Source organism: Hemiscyllium ocellatum, chromosome 9 (genome assembly GCF_020745735.1).
Source record: "Hemiscyllium ocellatum isolate sHemOce1 chromosome 9, sHemOce1.pat.X.cur, whole genome shotgun sequence".
In the NCBI taxonomy this organism is placed as follows: Eukaryota; Metazoa; Chordata; class Chondrichthyes; order Orectolobiformes; family Hemiscylliidae; genus Hemiscyllium; species Hemiscyllium ocellatum.
In genome coordinates this window covers 109,787,618-109,805,009 of record NC_083409.1, presented here as the reverse complement: position 1 = coordinate 109,805,009, position 17,392 = coordinate 109,787,618, and the positions used below count along the sequence as shown (strand labels likewise).

The 17,392-nt window shown below is 44.4% G+C and overlaps 1 protein-coding gene across 2 annotated transcripts in view; it reads left to right on the top strand.

The window, feature by feature from the left end:
• ttll7 (tubulin tyrosine ligase-like family, member 7) overlaps positions 1-17,392 on the top strand; it is a 192,638-nt gene that overhangs the window by 63,718 nt on the left and 111,528 nt on the right. For both annotated transcript variants that reach the window (XM_060830002.1, XM_060830003.1), the window contains exons 6-8: positions 6,210-6,374; positions 12,690-12,848; positions 15,358-15,452. In XM_060830002.1, the coding sequence (XP_060685985.1) occupies positions 6,210-6,374; positions 12,690-12,848; positions 15,358-15,452 (419 nt within the window). The remainder of the gene's footprint in view (positions 1-6,209; positions 6,375-12,689; positions 12,849-15,357; positions 15,453-17,392) is intronic.

The following is a 17,392-nucleotide window of genomic DNA, read 5'->3' as shown; positions in this document are numbered from 1 at the left end:
CCAATTTACTTTCTTATCTATGTTTGTCTCATTAGCAAATATAGCAACCATACTTCTGTGACTTCATCCAATTAATTTCTAGTTATTGTAAAAAGTTGAGGTGTCTGTACTGATTCCTGTAGCATGTCACTTGTTTCATCTTGCTAAACAGAAAATGACCCATTTATGCCCGTTCTTTGTTCCTGTTTGCCAGCCAATCTTCTATCCTTGTCACTTTATTACTCCAACACAAAATGAGCTTTCATGTTTGACAATAACATTTGATGTGGCACCTTCTCAAGTATTTAAGGAAATCTAAGTACAGTACATCGACGAGTTCCTCGCATCCACAGCACAAGTTGCTTCCATAAAGAGCTCCAGTAAATTAGAAAAATTTGATTTTCCTTTCGCAAAATGATGTTGACTCTGTTTGATTACATTGAATTGCCCAAGAGTCCTGCTAAAATACCTATAATAAGAAATGCTAACATTGTCTCTATGCCTGATTTTCAACTATTGGGAGACTTTCTATCTCTCTTTCTGAGTGAAAGAAATACATCGCTATTTTTTGAGCTAATGGAACATTCCTTTGAATCGAGAGAATTTTAGAAAGGTAAAATCAATGCCAACTCAATAACCACTTCCATTTAAGATTCTGGGGTGAAGTTTATCAGGACCTGGGGAATTGTCAGCCTGCAGTTCCAATAATTTCTTCAGTACCACTTCCCTTGCGATTGTAATTTTCTTCAGTTCCTCCCTCCCTTCCACTTCCTGACTTACAGCTATTTCTGGGACGTAACTTATGTCATTTATAGTGAATGCCAATAATGGTCAGTTTATCTGCTGTCTCTTTATGTTCCATTATTAATTCCCCAGTATTTTTCTGAAGGACAAATACTAACTTTGCTAACATTTTTCTTTTCAAAACTGTTGATAGAAACTCTTGCTATCTTTTTTTGAAAAGTATTTCTGGCTAACCTTCTCTTGTTTTTCCATTTATATTTATCTTTTCGTCATTCTTTGCTGTTGGTCTATATTCTGTTCACCCTTTTGCCTGGTGCAATTATAGCTTTTTCTTTAAATTTGATACTGTTTGCACTTAATGACAGATAGTGGGTTCTCTCCGAAATTTTCTTTGGCATTGGAGTGTATCAGTTCTGTGTATTCTGAAATATTCCCTTAAGTGTGTGTCACTGCATCTCAATAGACCTATCTTTTAACCTTATTTTGCAGTTCACTTTAGCTAGTTCTGTTTTCATGCTGTCATAAATGCCTTTATTTAAACTTAAAACATAAGCCACTCTTCTCTTGCTCAGTATGAGTGTAAAATGCAATCATATTGCAGTGGCAATAATTAATTAATCATTTTTTGTTGCCCAATACTGGGTTTTGTACAATCTGTTCTCTGGTTAGCTCCTAAACATGATGTTTGAAAAACCATCCCAAAAATGCTCTGTGAACTACTCACATATCCTGTCTTTGAGCATCTGTTTCCCGTTTGGATTGAAATCCCATTTAGGTGAAATCCCATGTGATTCGCATGTTTCTGACAACTTTCCCTTATTTCTTTCTTTGCACCACTCTATTGTGTGTTTACTGTTAGAGGGTCACTTCATCACTCCCACAGCAGACTTCTTGCCTTTATAGAATAGCATCATAGAATTGTTGAAAATCACACAACACCAGGTTATAGTCCAACAGGTTTAATTGGAAGCACATTAGCTTTCGGAGCGTCCTTCCTTCGTCAGGTGGTAGTGGAGGGCTCAATCCTAACACACAGAATTTATAGCAAAAATTTACAGTGTGATGTAACTGAAATTGCAGAGGCTGATAGCTAAGTTCGGTACCCATAGGGAGGGCCTCAACCAGGACCTTGGGTTCATGTCACATTACAGGTGACCGCCATTGCACTATACACACACAGATACTCCTACACACACACACTCTCACACACAAACAGGCACTCTACACACACATACATACGGACACACATACACAGATGCGCACACAGACACCCACACACTCCCTTACTGACACACACACTCCCACACTCACACATGCACCCCTCACAGACTTAAGACACTCTGCACTCACTACACACAAACACATACACTTTCTCACACTCACAACCCCCAACCCAGATAGACACACACACACGCACACACACACACACAGACAAAGATCCACATGCACACACATATTTTGTGGGGTGAAGTTAGGGTGTAGGTTTGCTCGCTGAGCTGTAGGTTTGATACCCAGACATTTCATTACCTGGCTAGGTAACATCATCAGTGGTGACCTCCAAGTGAAGCGAAGCTGTTGTCTCCTGCTTTCTATTTATATCTTTGTCCTGGATGGGGTTCCTGGGGTTTGTGGTGATGTCATTTCCTGTTCATTTTCTGAGAGGTTGATAGATGGCATCTAGATCTATGTGTTTGTTTATGGAATTGTGGTTGGAGTGCCAGACCTCTAGGAATTCTCTGGCATGTCTTTGCTTAGCCTGTTCCAGGATAGATGTGCTGTCCCAGTCGAAATAGTGTTTTTTTTACCTCCGTGTGAAGGGCTACGAGGGAGAGGGGGTCGTGTCCTTTTGTAGCTAGATGGTGTTCGTGTATCCTGGTGTCTAACTTTCTTCCTTTTGTCCTTCGTAGTGTTTCTGGCAGTCCTTACATGGGATTTTGTAGACGATGTTGGTCTTTTAAGTTTGTTAGTTTTTGTTTGAGAGTGTTGGTGGGTTTGTGTGCTACTACGATTCCGAGGGGTCTTAGTAGTCTGGCTATCATTTATGAAACTTCTTTGATGTATGGTAAGGTGGTTAGGGTTTCTGGCTGTGTTTGGTCTGCTTGTCGTGGTTTGTTCTTGAATCTGTGGACTGTATTTTTTGAGTATCCGTTCTTCTTGAATACATTGTATAGGTGGTTCTCTGTTTTCCAAAGTTCAATTTGTACTTGCAGGGTTACATTGTACTTTGCTCAAAAACGGCATGCATTCATGTAGAACTCTGAGCTCAAAAACTGCATGAATTTATGTAAAACTCCGTTATCTCACTTTTTAGATTAGAATCAATCTAAACATTATGACGTCGACAGAGAACGCAGGGGCCAACACCTTCAACATATTGTCTAGCTATCACCATTGTTAACAGCTAACCTGAGAATGCAACGTTTTAAAAAAAGGTTTTGTGATTTACACATGAAAGAAGTGAAATTATCATGATGTTCTCACAGATGAAAGGCTTAACAGGCAATCAATTTTTCAATGTATAATTTCAGTTACATCACACTGTAAATGTTTGCTATAAATTCTGTGTGTTAGGATTGAGCCCTCCACTACCACCTGATGAAGGAGCGACACTCTGAAAGCTAGTGTGCTTCCAATTGAACCTGTTGAACTATAACCTGGTGTGTGTTTTTTTTACTTTGTACATCCCAGTCCAACTTTGTACACCAGCATCTCCAAATCATCATAGAATTGTTACAACACAGAAGTTGGGCATTCAGTCCATCATGTTTGCACTGGCTCTCAAACAAACATTATGATTTAATTCTGTTCAGTTGCCCTTTCCCCATACCCTTGCACATTGTCTCTATCCATATAATTGTCTAATGCCCTCTTGAATGCCTTGTGTGAACCTGCCTCCTCTCCACTTGCAGCCAGATAATTCCATTTCCTAACTACTGGCTGAGTGAAAGTGTGTTTTACTCACATCACATCTGCTACATTTGTAACTACCTTTAATCTGAGCCCTCTTGTTCTCTATCCCTTTATAATGTGAAAGGTTTCTCCTCATCTGCTCTATCGACATCCCATTCATTTTTCTTACATTGTCAATCCCCCATACTCCCCACGCTCCCTCTCATACTCCCCCCATGTGCCACATCGCCCCAGTGGCATTTTCTTTTCTGTGTCTTGTTTTCTTGCTGTCAGAGTAAAGGACTCATTTCTTCCTTTCACATCCTAATTTATATCCATTTGACATCTCTCTTAGTCTTTCACCATGATGATCAACTCCTTTGTATTTTGCACTGGACCTCCATACCATCTTTTTTTATTCATTCATGGGTTGCGTGTGTCACTGGCTGCTCCAGCATTTATTGTCCATCCCTAATTACCCAGAAGGCAGTTAAGAGTCAGCCTGGTCTGATGTCTTCATTGGCTAGACCAGGCAAGGATGGCAGTTTCCTTCCCCAAAGGACGTAGTCTTGGAGTCATAGAGATATACAGCACGGAAACACATCCTTTGTTCATGTCGACCAGATATCCCAATCTAACCTAGTCCCATTTACCAGCACTTGGCCTACATCCCTCTACACCCTTCCTTTTCATATACCCATCCAGATGCCTTTTAAATGTTGTAATTATACCAGCCTCCACCACTTTCTCTCGCAGCTTAACTCTCTGTGTCAAAGGGTTGCCCTTAGGTCCCTTTTATATCTTTCCCCTCTCACCCTTAACCTATGCCCTCCAGTTCTGGGCTCCCCCACCCCACGGAAAAGACCTTGTCTGTTTATCCTTTTCATACCCCTCATGATTTTATAAACCTCTATAAGGTCACCCCTCAGCCTCCAACGCTCCAGGGAAATCAGCCCCAACCTATTCAGCATCTCCCTATAGCTCAAACCCTCCAACTCTGGCCCTATCCTTGTAAATCTTTTCTGAACCCTTTCAAGTTTCACAACGTCCTTTAGTGACCCCATATGGGATTTTCCCAACAATTGATTCATGGTCATTAATCGAGTGCCAATTCCAGATATTTATTAAATTCAAATTCCACCATCTGCTTCAGCAGGCTTTGAACTCAGGTCCACAGAACAGCAGGTTCTCCAGGTTGATAGTCTAGCGACAATACCACTAGGCCATCACCTCGCCATTGGTTCCCTTCATTCCTCCACAACCTCTGTCAAAGTATATAAAAAAAACACATTTCTGATCCATTTCAGTTCTGATGAAGGGTCAGGTTTGAATGTCAATACTTTCTGTCTTCACTGCTGCAGCCAGACCTGCTGAGTTTCTCAAGGATTCTCAGTGTTTTACATAATATGTTAAGTTCTGACCGGATTAACACTGAGGAGTACATTTGGCACTAGCCAGTATGTTGATATTTTATAGCCGGGGTGAGGGAAGAGCTCTGGATCTTCCCGGAGTTAGACTTATTACCCCAGTCTCCCCCATTGTCTTAACAGTGATGTCTATCACTCCAATGTAACTTGTATCTGATTGCTATCATGTAATAATCTAGATCTTGTTTAAGACAAGAGCTTCGTCCTGTTAAACTAGCAAATAGTTTTCTTCTATTGCACTTGACAGGTCAATTGAATAGGTTAGATCCCAAACTAAAGGAAGGATAATGTTTACAAAGCTTCCTGATGTATCTTTCACCATTGTTCAACAAACATCGTGAAACTTGTAACGCCTTCATCTCATCTGCCCGATTAGAGCAAGCCTGACTTTGAGTTCTTGTCTGCCTTCCCACCAGTCTGCAGTCTAGTGAATCCATACTGCGGCTTCACTATTATAGAATCCCTACACTGCAGAAAGAGCTCATTTGGCCCATCAAGTCTACTCTGATTCTTTGAAGAGCATCCTGCCCAGACACAGCCCACTACTTACCCATGACTAATCCACCTGGCCTGCACATCCCCAGATGCTATGAACAATTTAACATGGCCAATCTTCCTAACCTGTACATCTTTGAATTGTAGGAGGAAGCCAGAGAACCCAGAGGAAACCCACACAGGCACAGGGAGAATGTGCAAACTCCACACAGACAGTCACCTAAACCTGGGTCCCTGGTGCTGTGAGGCAGCAGTGCTAACCACTGAGCCACTGTGCCATCCTGCCTTAAATCCTTCTTCTGTGTAATTAAGAGTCTAATGATGGCCATGAAACTATTGTTGATTGTTTTAAAAACCCATCTGGTTCACTAATGTTCTTTAGGGAAGGAAAGTGCCATCCTTATCCTGGTCTGGCCTACACTCAACTCCAGACCCACAGCAATATGGTTGACTCTTAACTACCCTCTGGGCAGTTCGGAATGAGCAGTAAATGCTGGCCCAGCCAGCAACGCTCTCACCCATGAATGAATATTAAAAAAAAGCCCAAAATTGCATTCAGTCCTCCAACTGTGGGTATTGTGTCAATTCCCATGACACGGTTACCAGTAAGAAAAGTCACATTTGCAGGAAAGAATGTACTGACTGCCGTTCTGTTTTTTTATGTAACATTTGCAGAGTCAGCTCTTCATGCACCTGACGAACTACTCCGTCAACAAGCACAACGAGAACTTTGAGCGGGACGAGCAGGCAGACCGGGGCAGCAAGCGATCAATCAGGTGGTTCACCGAATTCCTTCACACCAACGATTACGATGTGGCCAAGTTCTGGAATGATGTCTCTGTATGTATCAGCATTGCTTAATTTTTAAAGACAGAAAAAAAAAGACATTTGCATTTCTCGAAGAGCATGCACACTGTCAGGACGACCCAAAATGCGTTAGAGTTACTGAAGGACTTAATGAATTTCAGTCACTGTCTGAAGCAGGGGTGTGTCAGCCTCTAGATAAGCACATAGCAGGCCCCCTTATGTCGTAATGTGATCATGACTAGTTCATCTGGCATTTGCGATGCTTACTGTGGGATTATATTTTCCTGGACACTGGGGGTAAGTCGTCTACTTGAAGCTAGTCCGATGGGAACGGGGACTGTCTTATGAGGAGAGGTTGAGTAGTTGGGCCTGTACACACTGTAATTTAGAAAACCTTATTGAAACACCTAGGTACTTAGGGGAGTTGACAGGGTTGATATGGACAGGTTGTTTCTTCTTGTGGGACAGTCTACAACTGGAGGGAATAATCTACTTAAGATAGAGTGAGAATGAATTTCTTCTCAGAGGGTAGTAACTCTGAGGAATTTCTTACCACAGAGGGCTGTCGAGGCTAGGTAATTAAATACATTTGAGATTGAGATAGATAGACTTTTAGCACTGCTGCCTCACAGCGCCAGGGACCTGGGTTCAATTCCCACCTCAGGCGACTGACTGTGTGGAGTTTGCACGTTCTCCCCGTGTCTGCGTGGGTTTCCTCCAGGTGCTCCGGTTTCCTCCCACAGTCCAAAGATGTGCGGGTCAGGTGAATTGGCCATGCTAAATTGCCCGTGTTAGGTAAGGGGTATATGTAGGGGTATGGGTGGGTTGTCGCTTCAGCGGGTCGGTGTGGACTTGTTGGGCCGAAGGGCCTGTTTCCACACTGTAAGTAATCTAATCTAATCTAATCAGTAAAGGAATTGAGGATTGAACCTGCTTCCTGTCCTATGTCTTATAGCCTTATGATTTAAGGTCTTGCTTGAAAGCTCGTTCCTCTGTGCATCTCTCCCTCAGTACATGTATTGGAATATCGGTGTAGAATTTTATGTCTAGATTAGAGTGATGCTGGAAAAGCACAGCAGGTCAGACAGCATTCGAGGAGCAGGAAAATCGACATTTCGGGCAAAAGCTGTAGAATTTTATGTCCAAGTCTCTGGAATGGGACTTGACACCACAATCTCTAACTCAGAAGTAAAAGTTCTACATACTGTGGTACAGCTGATGCATTTAATGCTTAAAGTCAGCTTCCTCTAATGTGAAACCGGTTTTAATGGGAATTATTCAAAGAGTTTCTCCTCCTACATCTGACAGATTTAATTCTTTCTTCCAGGTATTGCCAACTGATGAGGTTTTTGGTTTTGTGTTAGCTACAGGTCACTGACAACATTTTCACATGGCCTCTGTCAAGTGTAAATTGGAAAGGCAAATGGAATGTTGGCCTTCATTATAAGAGGGATGGTGTAAAATACCAGGAAATACTACAGTACAGCAAGGCAGGACAGGATGATCACTCTCCTCTTCCTGGCTGAACTTATTCTCTCACTGAACAATTTCTCCTTTAACTCATCTCATACCTGCCACATGAAAAGAGCGACAATGTGCATCTGCGTGGCTCCCAGTTAAGCCTGTCTGTTTATGAGTTATGTGTAAACTGTCCACTGCCATCCACTTCAAAGGCACTGACTTCCATAGCTACCTTCACTAAGGCTCCTCACACCCCATGACCTGCAAGGACTCCATCCCATTCTCCCAGTTCCTTATAAGACCATAAGACCATAAGACATAGGAGTGGAAGTAAGGCCATTCGGCCTGTCGAATCCACTCCGCCATTCAATCATGGCTGATGGGCATTTCAACTCCACTTACCAGCGTTCTCCCCGTAGCCCTTAATTCCTCGAGACAACAAGAATCTGTCAATCTCTGCCTTGAAGGCATTTAGCGTCCCAGTCTCCACTGCACTCCGTGGCAATGAATTCCACAGGCCCACCACCCTCTGGCTGAAGAAATGTCTCCGCATTTCTGTTCTGAATTGACCCCCTCTAATTCTAAGGCTGTGTCCATGGGTCCTAGTCTCCTCGCCTAACGGAAAACATTTCCTAGCGTCCACCCTTTCCAAGCCATGTATTATCTGTACATCTCCATTAAGTCTCCCCTTAATCTTCTAAACTCCAATGAATACAATCCCAGGATCCTCAGCCGTTCCTCATATGTTAGACCAACCATTCCAAGGATCATCCGTGTGAATCTCTGCTGGACACATTCCAGTGCCAGTATGTCCTTCCTGAGGTGTGGGGACCAAAACTGGACACAGTACTCCAAATGGGGCCTAACCAGAGCTTTATAAAGTCTCAGTAGCACAACGGTGCTTTTATATTCCAACCCTCTTGAGAAAAGTGACATATGTCACATTTGTCATATTTGTTCGGATGATGCCACCTTCCAAAACATTGCCGCTGGCATGGTTTGCTTCTTCCATAACCATGGTTCCCCACCCACTGTGGTCGACAAGACCCCTCAAACACATTCGACCTCTCACCCCTGCTTCCGCCCTTGCCCCTTCCCATCACTTACAACAGCGTGATTGGGTTCCTCTTGTCCTCACTTTGCATCCCATCAGCCTTTGCATTCAAAGGATCATTGTCCGGCACTTCAGACAGCTCCAGCAGAAGACCACTACCAAATGTATCTCCCCCAAACACCCCCCCCCCCAACAATGCCAGCATTTCACAGGGATTGTTCCCTTCGAAACCACCCAAGTCCATTCCACAACCACCAACACCACTCCCTCCCTCCACGGCATCTTCCCATGTAACCGCAGAAGGTGCCCCTGCCCCTTCACCTGCCCCTTTCCCCTCCTCCCTACTCACTGTCCAAGGGCCAAAACAGGCTTTTCAGGGGAAGCAGCATTTCACCTGGACCTCCTCCAATCTTGTGTATTGTATTCGCTGGACCCAATGTGGCCTACTCTACACCGGAGAAACCAAATGCCGAACACCTCCAGTCTGTGTGCAAACATGACCCCGACCTTCCGGTAGCCTGTCATTTTAACAGCGTCCTGCTCTTGTGCCCCATGTGTCTGTCCTCGGCATGCTACAGTGTTCCAGCGAATCACAGTGCAAACTGGAAGAACAACATCTCATCTTCAGCATAAGCACTTTACAGCTTTCTGGACTTAACATTGAGTTCAAACCCTCCAGACTGTGAACCCAGTCCCATTCCCTGCATTTCTTATAGCTTTACATGTTATGTTCTCTGTCACCCTCTCTCCCCTCCCCCCACCCCAGTGGGACTGTCTGTCCTTTCCAGTCGGGTAGTTCAACACACCATTGTTCTGCCATTCTCCCATTCTGATCACTTAACCCGAACTATCAATATCTTTTCTCCACCAGCACTCCACCTCCACACCCCTCCCAAACTATAGCATAAATGCTGCCCCCTCCACACTTCACTTCAGCTCTGATGAAGAGTCATCTCGACTTGAAACGTTAGCTTGCTCTCTCTCCATTGATGCTGTCTGACCCTCTGTGACCTCCAACATTTTCTGTTTCCAGGGCAGGGCTTATGTAGTTAGGAGTAGGGCCTGGGAAGTGCTGCTGAGCAAAGAGAACGTGGAGTGCAGGTGCATTGTTCCTTGAAAGTGGAGTCACAGGTAGACAGGGTGGTGGAGAAGGCATTTGGCACACTTCCCCTCATTGGTCAGTGCATTGAATATAAAAAATTGGGAGGTCATGTTACAGCTGTACAGGCCATTGGTGACACCGATTATACAATACTGTGGACAAATTTGGTCCCTTCTATGGGAAGGATGTTGTTAAACTTGAGAGGGTCACTGTGTCCCAAGCAACTTCAAAACTAATTCCGAGGTTGCAGATCCTGGGTGGATGGAGGTGCTGAGTATTTCTTAAATAATGAAAGGTTGGGAAGCATTGATGTCTAAAGGGACCTGGGTGTCCTTGTTCATAAATCACTCAAAATGAACGTATATGTGTAACAAGCAATTTGTCAGGTGATTAGATTAGATACTCTACAGTATGGAGACAGGCCCTTCGGTCCACACCAACCCTCCCAAGAGCAACCCACCCAGACCCATTTCCCTCTGACTAATGCACCGAACGCTACGAGCAATTTAGCATGATCAATTCACCTGTCCTGCACGTCTTTGGATTGTGGGAGGAAACCGGAGCACCTGGAGGAAATCCACACAGACATGGGGAGAATGTGCAAACTCCATACAGACAGTCGCCCAATGCTGGAATCCAAATGAGTCCCTGGTGCTGTGATGCTTCAGTGCTAACCACTGAGCCACCATGCTACCCTGAATGTTATGTTAGTGTTTAGGATGTGAGTACAGGAGCAAAGACATCTTGCTTCAGTTGTAAAGAAAGCCAGTGAGAGTGTCCCTGGAGCATTGAGTACAGCTCGAATAGAGGGAGTCGAGAGTGTGGTGCTAGAAAAGCACAGGAGGCCAGGCAGCATCCGAGGAATAGGAGAATCAACATTTCAGGCATAAGACCTTCACCAGGAATGTAGGACGGGGGTGGGGGGTTGGGGGGGAGGTTGGGGGGTGGGGGAGCAGGAGGGGAATTGGGGCTGGGGGAAAGGTAGCTTGGAAGGTGATAGGGAGATGCACGTGGGGGGAGTGTGATGGTGATAGGTCGATGGGGAGGGTGGAGCAGATAGGTGGCAAGGAGGATAGACAGTAGGACCGTTCGAGAGGGCAATGCCGAGTTGAAGGGTTGGATCTGGGATGAGGTTGGGGGAGGGAAGATGAGAAAACTGGTGAAATCGACATTGGTGCTGTGTGACTGGACGGTCCCAAGGCAGAAGATGAGGTGTTATTCCTCCAGTCGTCAGGTGGCTAGAGTTTGGCAGTGGGGGAGGCCCAGGACATGCATGTCCTTGGTGGAGTGGGAGAGGTAATTGAAGTGGTCAGCCACAGGGCAATGGGATTATTGGGTGTGTGTGTCGCAGATATGTTTTCTGAAACATTCTGTGAGTTGGCATCCTGTCTCCCCAATGTAAAGGAGACCACATTGAGAGCAATGGACACATTAGATAAGGAGTTTGGATGTGCAAGAAATGTCAACTCTTCTGCTCCTCAGATGCTGCCTGACCTGCTGTGCTTTTCCAGCACCACAGTTTTCAACTCTGATGTCCAGCATCTGCAGTCCTCACTTTCTCCTTGCCATAGAGGGAGTGCAGTGGAGGTTAACAAGTTTGATTTGTGGGATGGTGGGTCTGTCCAATGAGAAGGAGTTGCAGAGATGGGGCTGGTAATGTCTAATGAATGGAAGAAAAATGATCAAACAGGAGCTTGCAACATTTTTGTTGAGTTAATTTGTGCATGATATGGGTGTTGTTTGTTGGGCCAGTATTTATTGCCCATCCCTAATTGCCCCAGAGGTCAGTTAAGATTAGATTAGATTCCCGACAGTATGGAAACAGACCCTTCGGCCCAACAAGTACACACCGACTCTCCGAAGAGCAATCCACCCACATCCATTCCCCTACCCTGTATTCATCCCTGACTAATGAACCTAACACAATGGGCAATTTAGAATGGCCAGTTCACCTGACCTGCACATCTTTGGATTGTGAGAGGTAACCAGAGCGCCTGCAGGAACCTCACGCAGACATGGGCAGAATGTACAAACTCCACACAGACAATTACCAGAGGCAGGAATTGAACCTGGGTCCCTGACGCTGAGTCAATCCGTTGTTGTGGATCTAAACTCTGAAGTAGACCAGATCAGGTAAGGTAGACATTTTGCCTAAAAAGCATGAGTGAACCAGTTTGAATTTTCCAACAATCAACGATGGCTTCATAATTAGACTATTAATTCTAGATTGTAGAGGTCTTGATGCAGAACAGAAGTCTCCCCCTGCCAGGGGATGCAATCTCAGAAAAAGGGCAAATTATTTAGCGCTCGGGCGAAGAGGAACTTCTTCACTCAGTGTGTGATAAATCTCTCCCACAGGGCTTTGGAAACCAGCTCTTAAGTAAGTTCAAGCCAAGTTTGATAGATTTCTATTACTCGGAGATTGTGAGGACTGTAGATGCTGGAGAAGTCAGAGTCGATAAAGTGTGGTGCTGGAAAAATCGCATCAGGTCAGGCAGCATCTGAGGAGCAAGAGAGTTGACATTTTGGGCTTAACTCTTCATCAGGATTTCTATTATCAATAACAAGCGATATGGGGATAGCAAGGAAATATGATGCAGAGGTTGATGAAGGGCTTTGGATTGGTGAAGCAGGCATGAGGGGCTGAATGGCCTGCCAGTTGCTCTGATGTACTGAAATTGCTTTGTGAATGCGGTTTCTTTCTTTAATGCAGCATTTCTGTCTCTCGCAGGACCTTGTGGTGAAGACATTGATCGTGGCAGAGCCTCACGTTCTACATGCCTACCGCATGTGCCGACCGGGTCAGCATCCCGGCAGCAACAGCGTCTGCTTTGAAGTTCTCGGTTTTGACATTATTTTGGACAGGAAGCTGAAACCCTGGCTCCTGGAGGTGGGTGCTCCTTAGCTCAGTGAGCACAGCATGCGTCCCAACTTCAAGTTCCGCTCAGCTCTCCGAAAAGGCACTAATCCTAACTTGAACCTGTAGCCTAACCCGAACCCTAACATTTGGACAGGTGCATGAATCAGAAAGGTTTAGAGCGATATGGGCCAAATGCAGGAAAATGGGACTAGTTCAGTTTAGGAAACTGGACAAGATGGATATGTTGGGTGGAAGCGTCTGTTTCCCTGCTGTATGACTCTCTGGTTAATTTTTTTGGGAGTACCGTGGTTGTTGTTCTATTGGCTGCTACCCAGGAGGTCAGAGAGGCCGAGTTAAATATTTTTAATGGAAGCGCAGGACATGGGATGGGGCACGACACCTATACCCTCCAAACCACAGGCAGTAGTTTCATGGTAATGTTTGAGCTAAAAGTGCAAGAGAAGACTCCATGGCAGCTAACCTGCTTGGGTGGTAACATAGAGGAGAACCTCGCTGCCTCATACTTGCAACAAATTGGGCCGGGCCTACACACACCACAGTTTGGGGAGTTAGGCACGATGGAATTGTAAGACTGAAACCAATCTCGCTCTCTTGTTTGAGTTACTGACTGTTCCACCACTGGGTCTGGAATGAACTACTTTGAAGTGTTGCTGGATACAGGCTCAATTGAGGCTTTTAAGTAAGCATTAGATGATCATACAAAACAGAAACAGCATGCAAGGGCATGGGGAAAAGGCAGGAGAATGGCACTAAGTCATAACACTCACTGGATTGTTTAATGATGGGCCAAATGGCCTCCCTCTTTGCTGTAACACTTCTGTGATTCCGCAGAAATAGTTCCTCCTTATTTACCCAATTAAAAACCTTTCATGGTTTTGAATTAAATCTCCTCTCCACCTTCTCTGTTGCAAAGGGAACACAAAGCTGCCCACAAACTGTGAGCTGAGCCTTCATCCTTACTGACTATTAGATGGTGAACTGAGAGGTTAGCGAGGTAAAGTCACCACAGTCCTACCAGACCATAGGGCTGCTCTGTCATTACAGAGAGACAGAGATAACCGGGTGATGGTTTAACCTGGGGATCACCTTGCCTCAGGCAAAGTGAGAGGTTGAGAAGGTGGGACCTTTATGGTGACCTCAGCTGGTGCAGGAATTGAACTCACCCTGTTTTCTGGTCAGACCACATTTGGAGTATTGTGTGTACTTTTTCAGATTAGATTACTTACAGTGTGGGAACAGGCCCTTCGACCCAACAAATCCACACCGACCCACCAAAGCGCAACCCATCCATACCCCTAACCTAACACTACGAGCAATTTAGCATGGCCAATTCACCTGACCTGCACATCTTTGGACTGTGGGAGGAAACCGGAGCACCCGGAGGAAACCCACGCAGAGAACGTGCAAACTCCACACAGTCAGTCACTTGAGGCGGGAATTGAACCCGGGACTCTGGTACTGTGAGGCAGCAGTGCTAACCATTGTGCCACCGTGCCACCCACTTTTGGGCCCTATATCTCAGGAAGGATGTACTGGCCCTGGACGTGTTCAGAGGGGGTTCATGAGAATGGTCCAGGAAGGAAAAGTTTAACATATGAAGAATGTTTGAGGACTCTGTTGGTTATTGGGAAAGAAATGGTACACTAATGTCCTTTAGAAAAGGAAACTGCTATCCTTACCTGGCCTGGTGTACATGTGACTTGAGATTCACGGTAAACTCTTAACTGGGCAGTAAATGCTGGCCGAGTCAGTGATGCCCTCATCCCATGAATAAATAGAAAAAGTCCCATTCACCCATCTGCATGTGATTGGCCCGGTTGTCCAGCAATGCCTCTAAAATTCTCATCTTTGTGTTCAAAACCCTCACTGGGTTCACACCTCCCTATCCCCATAACTCCTCCAGCCCGACACAATATCTAGCTGCATCTCCAATCCTGACTTTCAATGGCCGACTGCCATAGAGTCATACAGCACAGAAATGAATCCTTTGGTCTGACCAACCTGTGCCGAAACATAAAATCCCAAACCACACTCGTCTCACCTGCCCAGCCTTGGCCATATGAATGGCCAGGTTTTTAATTAAACCTAAATCTGAAATTCACCTGTACCTCTGCCTTTCCTTCTTCAAGACACTCTTAATATCTCCTTGTGTGTTTGGTGTCCATCAGTCACTTCAGTAAAGCACCATGGGACACTTTATAATGCAAAAGGGACTATATAAATGCAAACAGTTGAAGTTTATTCTGAGATGTAATCAATTCCCTTAAAGTGCTTCGGGTTATTTTTGTATTTGGATACATGGGTCTGACTTAACGAAGAGACTGTTCCTTCCAGGAAATCTGAGACCCCCTACTCTTTGGGATTGTTGGATGTTGTCTTGTTTAGGGTCTATTAAGCACGGTGTTAGGGATTCATGTGGGCAGGTTGATTGAACCTTTTTAACATGTTAATTGAAATATTCATGTATTATTTTCTCAAAGAAATCTTTGAAATAATGTCTTTCCCCCTGCCCAACCAGATTAACCGTGCCCCTAGCTTTGGGACAGACCAGAAGATAGATTTTGAAGTGAAAAAAGGAGTGCTAGTGCATGCACTGAAGCTGCTTAATGTACGGTAAGTTAAAGTTCAAATTCAAAATCACAAAGGCACAATAATGAGAAGGCAGAGTAGGCCATTTGGCCCTTCAAAGCTACTACATTATTAAGGAATATCATTTGTGATCGGATTATGGCCTTGACTCTATTTCCTGTCAATAACAGCTGATCAAGAATTCAGGAATTAGGAACAGGATTAGGCTGCTTCCCATCTGAGTCCCATTCTGCCATTCAATGAAAGCAGTCAGATCGTTTCTGGAGCTGTAGCATTGACAATTCAGAAAGATGTTCAACATTATTGGCTTACTTTTGAAACAAAGATTCTAATACTGCAGAAGGAGAGGGGGCAGGCATCACAAAAACACAAACACAGAAAAGAATAGAGTTTACTTCCTCATTCTAATTTCATTTATGTTTATGAATTGAAGATGTGACTGTCAGAGTCAGTTTGATCATGTTGTGGCTATTCAGGCAATTGGTTAGGCCACTACTGGAATACTACATGCATTTATGGTATTCCTGCTATAGGAAGGATGTTGTGAAAATTGAAAGGGGTCAGGAAAGATTTACATAGATGTTGCCAGGTTAGGAGGGTTTGAGCTATAGGGAGAGGTTGTATCGGTTGGGGCTGTTTTCCCAGCAGCATTGGAGGCTGAGGGGTGGCCTGATAGAGGTTAATAAAATCATGAGGGGCATGGATAGGGTAAATAGCCAAGGTCTTTTCCCAAGGGTAGGGGAGTCCAAAACAAGAGGGCATAAGTTTAAGGATAGAGAGGAAAGATTAAAAAGGATGTGAGAGGCATCTTTTTCACACACAGGTTGGAGCATGTATGGAATGAGCTGCCAGAGGAAGTGGTGGAGGCTGGTACAATTAAAACATTTAGAAGGCATCTGGATGGATACACAAGTAGGAAGATATGGGCCAACTGCTGGCAAATGGGACTAGATTGATTTAGGATATCTGGGGTCAGCATGGACGAGTTGGACCGAAGGGTCTGTTTCTGTGCTATTCATCTCTATGACTCTATGAAGTTTGGAGAAAATATAAAAATGTCGAGAGAAATCAGCAGACAGTAAGGAAGGAGTGGTGATAATGGGATTTAGCTGATGACTACCTGTTCTGCGAATATAAAGTAGGATTGGAAGCATAATGGACAGGGAGGAATGGGTAAGAGGAGGGATGGGACAATCGTTGGAGGGAGGATGGAATATTGGAGTTTGTAGTTTGAGGTATGATAGGTGGGGAGTAGGTGACAGGAGTGTAGGTATGATAGCAAAGAGAGTTGGTGATAGGAATGTGAAGGGCACCTTACAATGGAATCGAAAAGCTAGGGGGTAAGCAGAATTGGTGGAAGTGTAGTTAGGTATTTATTACAGTCAATCTTCGCAGCGTCCTTCATCTGTCTCTTTTGTCAGTCCCCCTACTCCTCAGGAAAGGAGAGATAAAGAAGATGCACAAAGGAGAGGAAATCAGAAAACAGAGAGGTGTGGCCAGAGAAGGAGTGAAAGAAACACAAAGAGAGTAGAGAAAGATGAGAAAGATCAAATGAAAGAGAGAATGAGAGAAAACTACCTTATTTCAAACCTCCTGAGTGTGAAACGAGGCATTAACAACTAATGTATTCAGTTCTTTTATTGCTTCCTGATTACTGAACCACACTTTTTGTTGTAATGTTCCACATTCCTGTCTTCAAATGTTGTATTCATTGATGGGATGTGAACTTCATTGGTCAGCATTTATTGCCCATCCCTGATTGTCCAGAGGGCAGCAAAGAGTCAACCACACTGCTGTGGGTCTGGAGCCATATGTAGGACAGACTGGGTAAGGATGGCAGATATCTTTTCCTGAAGAAAGAGATGGGTTTCTTTCCTTCAATAATGACTTCGTTGTTCATTATTAGGCCTTTATTCCTCGATATTTTTAAATTATTGAATCGAAATTCCACCATCTGTCATGGG